This window comes from Betta splendens, chromosome 4 (assembly GCF_900634795.4).
Source record: "Betta splendens chromosome 4, fBetSpl5.4, whole genome shotgun sequence".
Taxonomy (NCBI): Eukaryota; Metazoa; Chordata; class Actinopteri; order Anabantiformes; family Osphronemidae; genus Betta; species Betta splendens.
In genome coordinates, this window is record NC_040884.2 from 12,202,245 (window position 1) to 12,212,382 (window position 10,138).

A 10,138-nucleotide genomic window follows, 5' to 3' on the forward strand; every position below is an offset into this window, starting at 1 on the left:
TTGGTACATAGAGATATTCTGTAGATTTGTCTATTTAGAACACTCGCTGCCTGTTTTAAAATACCAAAACAACTATGTTGTACAAACCTGATTTCTCCAAACACACAACCAGCCTTCAGTGTGACAAAGACAATACTGTTGTCGGGTCCTCCCACCACCTGCACTGCTCCACTTTTGATGATGTACATTTCTTTACCGATGTCTCCCTGCAGGTACAAAGTAGAAATTCAGACAACGGTTGTTAGAATTTTTAATATCATTTCAGACATTTTTATTACGTTCCTTGCTACAGTCAAGCAGCCAGAAGAATAAATAAATTGTATCTGTGGTATATGGTGTATCAACTGAATATAGAGTCAAGTCATTATATTCTGTTTTTGTTTATGTTCGACAACTATGACCTTAGCAGGTCTTTGACAGTTACCTTTTTGACCACAAAGTCTCCAGGAAGATAGATGATAGACTTGAGTCTCAGTAACATGTCCACCAACATTTGCTGGTCACAACCCTACAGAGTAAACACAGCTGACATTTAACTTCATATGTAGTTTGCAGTGCAGCTGTTGTACTGGATCTGTGGGATTTGCACCTTGAAAAGATCAATCTTCTGAAATGTTGCCAGGTTGATGTCCACAGCTATTGCGGTTCTCATGACCAGAGGCATCTTGTCCAGCAGCTCTGACTCATCTGAAGGCAGAGGTAAACTTACAGTGGTAGAACAGGAAAACGTTCTGGGGCCTAACTAGCTGACAAACAGCAGCAATGTCTAATGATGAAACGGCGCACCCAGCATCCCCTGAGCATCCCAGGTGTAGGTGTACCAGGTGCGGACTCTGTTCTGCACCATTGTAGGAATGTGATTGGTCACCATATAGGCCACCGTGTTATCCATGGAAGTTCGAAAGTAGGTCTGTCCTGCTGTCGCTGCACCAATGACGTCTCTCATCTGAAGCACCACACCCAAGTTCAAACAGTTAAACAGGAAAAAAAAGAACTTTAGATGATAAAGTAATGTAACTATTATTGGGAACAAGCATCTGCTATTTCATAACAACGGGGAAAAACTAATGACTAATGTTTGCTGCTGTTAATTGGTACAAGGATTTTGGTTGAAGGAGGCGGTGAGGTAAAACTTATGCTACGAGTAGAACGTACAGTAAGTCTATGTTACCTGTCCAATTAAAGTGGAGAACACAAAGACGCCCGTAAAAAAGTTAGTGAGCTGAAAGGAAATCTCAAAGACAGTGTGGGGCTCGGTGAGACCCCCGATGTTGATCAAACTGCGAACTGCAAAGTAGTAACAACGCAGGTACCTGTAGAGAGTGTGAGGATACAGGCTGTGATTGGGATCAATTTAAGGGGAAAGAATTATTTTGTATGTGTCACATACAAAATTCCAGATACTCTGAGGATTCCAGACACATTATGATGGAGCAATAACTGTCTACACACTGACACAAGTCTCGAACAAGCACCAGCTGGAATATAGCAGCACTGTACGTACGCGCTGCCCAGGCCAGAGTACACCCACGGGGTTTTACCGATGCCCTGATAGTCCGAGGCAACATAGTAGAAGCAGGCGTTGAGGTGGAGCATGAAGAGCAGATAACCAATGGTGCGAATGACTCTGACAGGGGAGCGGAAGGTTATTAATGAGCTTCACACGACAACACAGTGAAATATTATAAAATTTCTTGTTTAGAATACAAATATCAATTCTTTAAAATTCTACTAAAATTTTAGTATTGTCTTTCCCAGATGTTACAATGCATGCAGGTAAATTGTCTGATCACAATGAAACAATTTAACAGCAAAGTATCCGTTACCGGGTTTAATATTGACAGCCACTACTGGTTTCAACCAGAGGTGGACAATCCAGATCATCAAACAAGGTCTTACTGGTTTTCCAACTTTCCCTGCTGATCATCATGATCAGATGTATTACAGTAGATGGCTTTACCATCTAATGCATCTGATCTGATACATCTGATTTGACTATTACTGATTATCTACAGTACCAAGGTAATCACTAATAGTCAGTGCAGGGACTGTTGGAAAGCCAGCAGGGAACCCTCACCAACACTGGGACTCACCTCCAGATGTAAGCCTTGGTCATTATGCTCTCCAGCCGATCACTGAACTCAAAAAATGTGTCTACCTTCAGAAAAAAAAGAACAAAGTCAAGGAAGAAATGTTTTCAATTTTACATTTCAACTGTCTAATTCAACTTTACTCAAACAAAAACTTAATGAGTAAATGGATTCACCTTCAGCAGACGATTGGCTCTGAAAATTGATTTGAATCCAAACTGGATGTAGAGCAGGTCAAATGGTAAAAGGCAAAAGAAGTCAGCCTGTGGAAGAGAGACACAATGAGTTCAATGACTCCAGTTCAAGTAACTGGATGATTATTAAGTGACATTACCTTGAATCTCTCTGAATCTCTGTACTTTTTCTTTGTCACCAGTCTGTCTTTCTGCGAGGTAAAAAAGTCTTTTTAGGGATATGATTTATCCAACCAGCTTTAGGTCATGCATTTCACACTTACCACTATGTCTCCTCCTTTGACAAACTGTTTGCGTGGCTGGAAGATGATGGCGTCTATGAGGTAGACAAGGTCGGCCAGCAGGTCCAGTGCAAACCAGTAAGGGATGGCGCGGGCCGTGTGATATGGGAAACACAGTCGGGCCGTGACAAACCATGTGTTGTAATTAAAAGCCAGAGTAACCACGCTCAGCCATGCAATGTAGTGACGGTCTGTGAACGGGTCGATGGTCTTCCCCAGCACAGAGTCCATGCTGTCCTCAACTGGCTTCAGCACCAGGTCCACACAGGACCAGGCGGCATCAGTTAACCTGGACTTCATGCTTACATTCTGTTTTTCATCCTTCATCTCTGCTTTCTTCTTGTCCTCCTCCTCTTTCTTCTTCTGCTCATCCTCTTTCTTCTTCTTCTCCTGCGCCTCTTTCTTCTGCCGGTCAGCCTCCTCCTTCTTTCTCTGCTCCTCCTCTGCTTGTCGTTTCCTCTCTTGTATGACCTTTGCATATTCGCCCTTGTTGAGCAGTGGTGCTAAAAACACAATATTAGGACTGAGTTAAATTCACAGTTTGATGAAGTCACAGTGCTATTTTACCAGTCAGAGTATTAATCCTGCATGTACTCACTGACAGGGGGGCTAATCTCAGGGGAGGAGGCGTACTGATCAATCACTTTCTCCTTGTAGACATGAAGTCTCTCTCTCATCCGTCTCACTATGGCTCTGATCTGCTCATCTGAATTCTTGCTGATGACAACTGGAAGAGTTGGGGGTGGATTTGCTTCTTGTCTGAAAATGAAAAATAGAGTCAGAAAAAAAGAGTATTGAGAGTGGCTCAAGGATAGAACGAACTGAGTAAAGTAAGATTCCCTAAACTGAAACCTGGACAAACCTGTAAATAATTAGTTTAGGACTTATAGGTGGCAACTATTCATGAGAAGTGCACAATCATGAGATGTGATTCTTTCTATTTCTTCCTATTTGATTTATAAATGTCTTTAAATACTCATGCCTGATCTTTGCGGCCTGGTAGCTCAGTTGGTAGCGTGTCGACCTCGGAAGGCAAAAGGTCTGCGGTTCGATCCCCCGCCTCGGCATCAGGTGTGTCCCTGAGCAAGACACTTCGCTCTAACTCCCCGAGCGCCGCTCATGTGGCAGCTCACTGCTCCCCCAAGGGGGATGGGTCAAATGCAGAGAATGAATTTCCCCACTGTGGGACTATTAAGGGTTAATTTCTTTCTTCTTCTTTCTTTCTTTAGTGCACTATGACCATTGCTATTGTATTCCACTAGAGTAAATCTTAGGAGCCGGCATATTAGAGGAATCCAGACAGTGAAAACTCATTTGTGGTTCATCCGAGCAGAGATGCACAGTGCAATGAATAAGGACATGTTTCACATGTTAGGACAGAGTATTATAAAATGCCCTTCACACCTGTGCAGCAATAAAAATTTGGGTGTTTCGACTTCAGTGGAAAGGTTCAGGAAACCTATACAGGAGGAGTTGCTGCCACCGTGTGGTTGTGTCGCCTCTTACTGGACAGGCTTTAGTAATACATCTGACTGATAGGCAGAGCCATGGAGCCATAAAGACATACTTCATATTATGATACAAATTATTTTAGTAATAAATCAAGCAAGAACTGGAAGACATAATCAAACAAGGACTACATTTAGGTTTAGATGCCTCTATTCCAATCATGTCTATCAAAAATATATTTCTCTATAAATCTGAAAGTGTTTTTTATGCAGTGTTTCTATCACTGTGCAGCACATGTATTAATGCACGTGTATATATAAATACACATGCTTATATACAAAAGCAGACTGCACACACTGGTGATACAGGTAACTGTTGTTGCATTATATTAGACTGAGATACATATATTCACCATAGTAGCAGTACAGCCCTACTAGACAGTACAGCATAATACTGTATTGACTTGATACACTTGACTTGACTTGATTATTCCATAAGTAACTCAGCTGATGACTGACACATTTACTCATGTAATGACACATCTTTGCTTTACATATTCTTCTTTTAAATTCAAATCACGAAACATTTACACTAGTAAATTGTTCATAAATGTGTTTACCTGTCACCTTCACATTATTTGATTGCTGGGAAAATAAGTCTTGATGAGCTTCTTAGATCTCAAAAGCAGAAAAGCTTTTAATCTACTTTCAAGTCATCCTGCTGTTAATATGCAAGTTGCACCAGGGGATAAAGATCTCACAGGCTGAGTTTATCTCCAAGGGCCTTCTCTGTCTGGCTCTGACATCTTGGCTGGGAATCTAATTAATTAGTGTCCACTGGGTATTTAATCAGATACTAGTCTGTGGTGTCAGTGTTTAATTTGAAGTAATCATTTTTTTCTTATTTAAGGACTATTAGATCTTTACTTACTGCCTCAGTTTTGAGGGTGTTTAAGCACAGAGGGTGATTCGTAAATCCCACTGTGTCACTTTTATCTGACCGTTTTTGTGGTCAAGCCCCTGAAGGAGCCATACAAATAAACTGACCAGATACTATACCATGTGGCAGGAACAGGACTTACCCATCTAACCCAACTGGTTCAGAGTTAGCTGTAGTTACTATGGGTTGTTGTGCTGGAGCTGGATCTGTCGTAGTGGCCGGGGTTGGAGCTGAATCTGAAAAGCAGGCACGGTCAGATTGTCTCCTCCAGACAATATAAATATGTTTTTAAAAAGTTGCAAAGTGTAAAATTGAACAGAGAAGCTGTGAAATGTAAGTCTGGCAATGTTATTCATATCACAATATACTTGTCAGGGTTGGGGGGTCAGGAGAGTGATCATAGTACAGTATAAAGAATACCCTAAGTTTTCACAGAGACAAAACATTATATAACCTCTTACCAACACAAATCCCTAATTAAAATCCCTGTTACACTGTGAAAACTGAAATGTTTTTGAGACCTATTAATGCACCCATTACTAGATGTATTAATATGTGTCTCTGTTTTTTTTAAATATGTTTTAGCTCATTTAGTCTTGTAAAGACAGTAGATTTGAACACCTTTTTTTCTAGTATTTCAGCATTGTGGGTGCAGAACACACTGATTACATTTGATGCTTTCCAAACCTCTAAACCAAAAATCAGCATTAAGAACTACTGACGTCAGTAAATCAGATAAGGCTGGAAACTAAGATACTGTTAGATACGAAGTTTAACCAAAATGAAATGTAGTAAAGCATTTAATGCCACAAGGCCAATATACTGAAGATGCTTCATTTAGATGAATGATCCACTTACGCTGTTTGTCTTCCCTTTTGGCTTCACCCTTATCAACTGGCTTCTCCCCCTACACGACAAACCGACAGTCAGATGTTGGCCCCCATTCCTCAAACCATCATTGTTAGAGGGCATTTCATTTGGAGAATGCTTTTAAAGAACAGTGAATTGTGTAAAAAAAGACAGAAACTAATAGAAACAAGATGGGTTGTCGATTTGATTTGATTCTTTCTTGGCAGCAGAGGAGAAAAGTTGGATAGATGATGGAGAGAAAGACAAAAAGCAACAATCATACAACGACCAAAGCTGCTGCAATACATGCAGATTACAACATTATTTTGCGTGCTTTTGTGCCATAAATACAGCATAAATATAAAGCAGGCTTTTGGTCTTACCGTGGCTGGAGCAGGAGCCGGGTCAGGGGCCACTCTCACAGTCCCAGAAGCTGCAGGCCCCTGCGGCCCACCGAGGACACCCTTCAGCCTACCAAACATCTTCAGAAATGCAAAGGAGCATTTGCCCAGTTACTCTCTGTGTGAGGGGGACATTTTGCTAATCTAGCACTAAAGCAACACACCCTTATAACCAAGTTGGCCTTAATGGTGTTACTGCTTTTAGCACCACTAATGCTCTCACATAGGGGAGGGGCGCCTACCACCACCACAGACATCTAAGCTGCTCATCATCTCATAGAAGATCCCAATTGGCTTACAGGTCTCGACCACTAAAGCAGGGCTGAGACACCAAAGGCGTGTGTTACTGTGTTTGGGATGGACTGAAATGTGTGCTCATTATTAAATAAGAGGAAGGTTTTTGTTTTTCCTCCGAGTGTGCGCTTAATTATGCCATTTTGTAAACAATGCTGTTCCTTGAAAACCATGAAACCACTGCGATGGCTCACACTTGGACCCATCTGTTGCTTTGTTTTAGTCAATCTATATTCTCAACAATTGGCTGGCTAGTAACATATGCAGCACTGCTCTAATTGATGAAATAACTAGAGGTGCGGTAATTACAAGGTCCGACCAAAAGAGGCCAATTCTCAAGTGGCAAATGCTAGAATGATTTAATGCTATAAAAACTAATGTCAGTTCTATTCAGTTCAGTAATCATGCAAAGTTATTTCTTGGGCTAAAAATAGAGAGAAATGGCAATTTGATCCCAGAAAATGGGTGCATGAAGGAAGCATTTATTGGTCATTATCACAATTTTTGGACAGTCAAATTGGTTTCATTGGTTCAAGGCAGCCCAGGAGCTAGTGTGAAGTGTCTTACTCAAGGACACACCTGAAGTCCTGGTGGGTTTGAACCTGGGACCTCCTGATTCCCAAACCAATCCTCAAGCGACTGAGGTAGGTTGCAGTTTACTGTAGAATTTCTCAGCTTATGTCTGTAAAGGGGGTGGGTTTTAAGTTATGACGTATTAAAAGATATAGTTTTCAATCTGCAATGACTCCTGGAAGCCATAAATAAGGATTTAGGGGGGAAATCTGCTTCTAATCATGTAGAAGCAAAACATAATATGTCAGAGATCAGTGTGGATAACAAAATCAGTTTTATCTTAAAAGCTTATACATAGAAAGGAGGCCAAGTGTCACCTGAGGTCTTGGTCCTTGATGCAGGGCTGCATTTCCTTCTTCCAGCAAAAGGGGGCACAGCATTCCTTTGTATGTGAGGAATGCTCCCACTACACTACACAAAGCAAATATTGAATTAAATTCGCCAGCTGTTCTCTTTGAGCTCCAAGAGAAAATAGAACGTGTAGACACCAGCGTGACTTATGAACATCCTAAAGACGAAACATCTGGTGCCAATACTGAACTTGTCCCAAGAAAATAAAAAGAGCCACTAATATATTTTCATACCCCAGAAAATTAATACTTAACATCTGATTCTTTTGGATCAGATCTATGTAAGCATTGACTGTTGATATTATGGGTGCCAAGCTAGGTTTCCAGTAAAATATTTTCAATTAAATGATGACGTAATGAAATGTTCAAACTTCAAATGACACATTTGATGAATACATCCGATATTGTTAAAATAATCATTTGTATGACCTGTTCTAACATATTTTTCACTTAAAATTTACTTGAACCAGCAACTCACAAGGACCTATGATATGTTCCTGTGAGCTAAAGGCTAAAGGCAATGACGTAAGAATTTAACAAAGAACATATGACTCCCTGATGTTCACACTGATGATGATACTCTGATCTACTCCTCTCTTTCCAGATTGTTTTTCCAGGTTGAAGTGTTACTTGGCGTGTGTGTAACTGATCTAAGTGGGTGAGTACATGTGCTCATAGGTGACCATGACAAGTGTCTGTCACTGTGGCGTGTGCTTTTGTGCAGCAGGTGTTCAACAGTGAGCCACAGTGCACTGAGCTGTGTCATTGAGAGGCTCTGTGTGCACATTAATCTGAATGACGGGCCTGTGATTTTGACCGCTCCCAGTGGGGCTTCACGCTGGGAGAAGAAACTAACATTTAGCATTTAACATCAGGTTATGTGATCTGCTTAACGATGCTAAATGTCTCTTGTTGCTACACTATGTATCTGCCACATGCTTATACTGAATATTCACATATTGTAGCAGCTGAGCCATATAGATATGTTTCCAGTAGACAGTGTAGTGGTACTATTGGCAAGGCCCTGGTCCATGTTAACCTGATTTTTCCATACTTGAAGGTATTTTAGATTTCACCTAAAATATAACTCGTGAGGTTGTTAATGGTGCCTCCATTGTTTTTGCAGCTACGTTCCTTGTGCTAAATAGTACCAATACAGTATCTCATAATTACTCGCAGTCAAAGCAAGCAACAAGTCAGGTACATGCATGTTATTTAAAGTAGTAACTACTCCTTGAGCGCTGAAGGGCACTTAAAGTCCAACTGATGACACTGGGTGTTAATGGCATCTGGAGCTAAAAGACAACTGCAATGATCAAGAGACCAGGTCCAAGGAGCTTCTTGGTCCAGATTCTTACCTTCAATAAGGTCCTTACAACTTTACTTTACTTTTATGTGAGTTAACAATGTCACACACACTAGCCACACATAGCATGTGCTGCTATTACAGTCATGCATGTGCTATTATTGCTATCTAGCTAACATGCTTTGCATCTTACTTTAAACCTGTAACTTGCTAAACCAGGATCCAATTACATACTCATGGGCATTTACCTTATGAACGTTACATACAGTAACATATCAGTCACAAGGGGCGTAAACTGCACTCATCACCGAAAGGAACTATTTTCACTTCAGAGGCTTCGCATTCATACAAATTGTTCTCCCGCCAGACTGCAGATTCGCTAAAATACATCCCGCCCCTTCAGCCTGTTGATTGGGCAAACAGGGTAGTAACATCCAATAGAAACATAGAATGTTAAGACGGACAGTTCAATGTTCTCGGGGCTAGGATGTCACTGTAACGCTTTGCTTTTAGTACTATCTAAAAACTTGAACGCCACTAACAAGCTGCCAGACTCTTTATGAGCTATTTAATAATAATTAAAATATGTTAACATGAATGAACTAGAAGGTAAAAAGGCCTTCTGTTTAAATTGATTAAAATTGCTATTTGATGTCTATGTAATGTTGTCTACTGCAAACTCTTTAGACAACAACATCAGTCTCTGTGAATGTGTTCATCCAGAAAAGGGAGAATGGAAGGAAAAGAATGAAACAGGAACAGAAAGTAAAGAATTGAACCTAGTCAGGAAAGCAATTGTTAGGGTAACAGGCAAGGAACATGTTGTAAATAGAGCAGTTAGGAATTTATAGCAAATAGCAAAAGATGATGATGAGGGCGGAAAATGAAGAAAATGGCAGTTGAAAAAGGCAGAAATGTAAACGTAAAGCAAGAACGGACGGGAGACAGAAAAATCCAAGTTAAAAGGAAGTGAGGGCCAGTCAGAGAAATCAGTGATGTCTGAGACATGATGACATCCTGATCATTTCCCATGAATGTTAACAATCTAATTTAGTTTTTCTCTTTTGTGTGTCAGGGTCTAACACAGCCTTTGACACCAATCAAATCGTACATGACAAGGCTGTCAGCCGGTGTTAAGCTACAGGTCTCCTCATCACAACGCTCTTATTCTGACGAAGGTTAGGCCCGGGGTCAACACTTCCTAAATTACTTACACTCAGGCTGATATCATGAAACTTTAATGATCCTTGACAATAAGTGCATGTTACTGCAGTGGACATCAACAGAGCACATACAGGAAAGCAGGGGTGAGAAATACTAGACATATATATACTACACATTCAGCAGAACTGAAGAGCAGTATAGTGGAAAGCAGTACTTATTATTACACACATTAATAGAGTGGTAAAACA

General features: G+C 40.6%; 1 protein-coding gene across 3 annotated transcripts in view; it reads right to left on the bottom strand.

Annotated features, from left to right (window-relative positions):
- Window positions 1–9,100, bottom strand: part of cngb3.1 (cyclic nucleotide gated channel subunit beta 3, tandem duplicate 1) — a 19,684-nt gene extending 10,584 nt beyond the window's left edge. For 2 of the 3 annotated variants that reach the window (XM_055508022.1, XM_041070405.2), the window contains exons 1-17: window positions 8,975–9,100; window positions 7,388–7,481; window positions 7,077–7,179; window positions 6,186–6,284; window positions 5,812–5,860; window positions 5,096–5,189; window positions 3,164–3,324; window positions 2,548–3,068; window positions 2,425–2,475; window positions 2,267–2,353; window positions 2,094–2,158; window positions 1,505–1,627; window positions 1,172–1,313; window positions 787–946; window positions 590–687; window positions 425–508; window positions 88–206 (exon numbers count right to left, since the gene is read on the bottom strand). In XM_055508022.1, the coding sequence (XP_055363997.1) occupies window positions 88–206; window positions 425–508; window positions 590–687; window positions 787–946; window positions 1,172–1,313; window positions 1,505–1,627; window positions 2,094–2,158; window positions 2,267–2,353; window positions 2,425–2,475; window positions 2,548–3,068; window positions 3,164–3,324; window positions 5,096–5,189; window positions 5,812–5,860; window positions 6,186–6,284; window positions 7,077–7,179; window positions 7,388–7,419 (1,988 nt within the window). In that variant the 5' untranslated portion in view covers window positions 7,420–7,481; window positions 8,975–9,100. The remainder of the gene's footprint in view (window positions 1–87; window positions 207–424; window positions 509–589; window positions 688–786; window positions 947–1,171; window positions 1,314–1,504; window positions 1,628–2,093; window positions 2,159–2,266; window positions 2,354–2,424; window positions 2,476–2,547; window positions 3,069–3,163; window positions 3,325–5,095; window positions 5,190–5,811; window positions 5,861–6,185; window positions 6,285–7,076; window positions 7,180–7,387; window positions 7,482–8,974) is intronic. The other variant, XM_029147469.3, reaches the window with a different exon arrangement.
- Window positions 9,101–10,138: the final 1,038 nt, after the last annotated feature.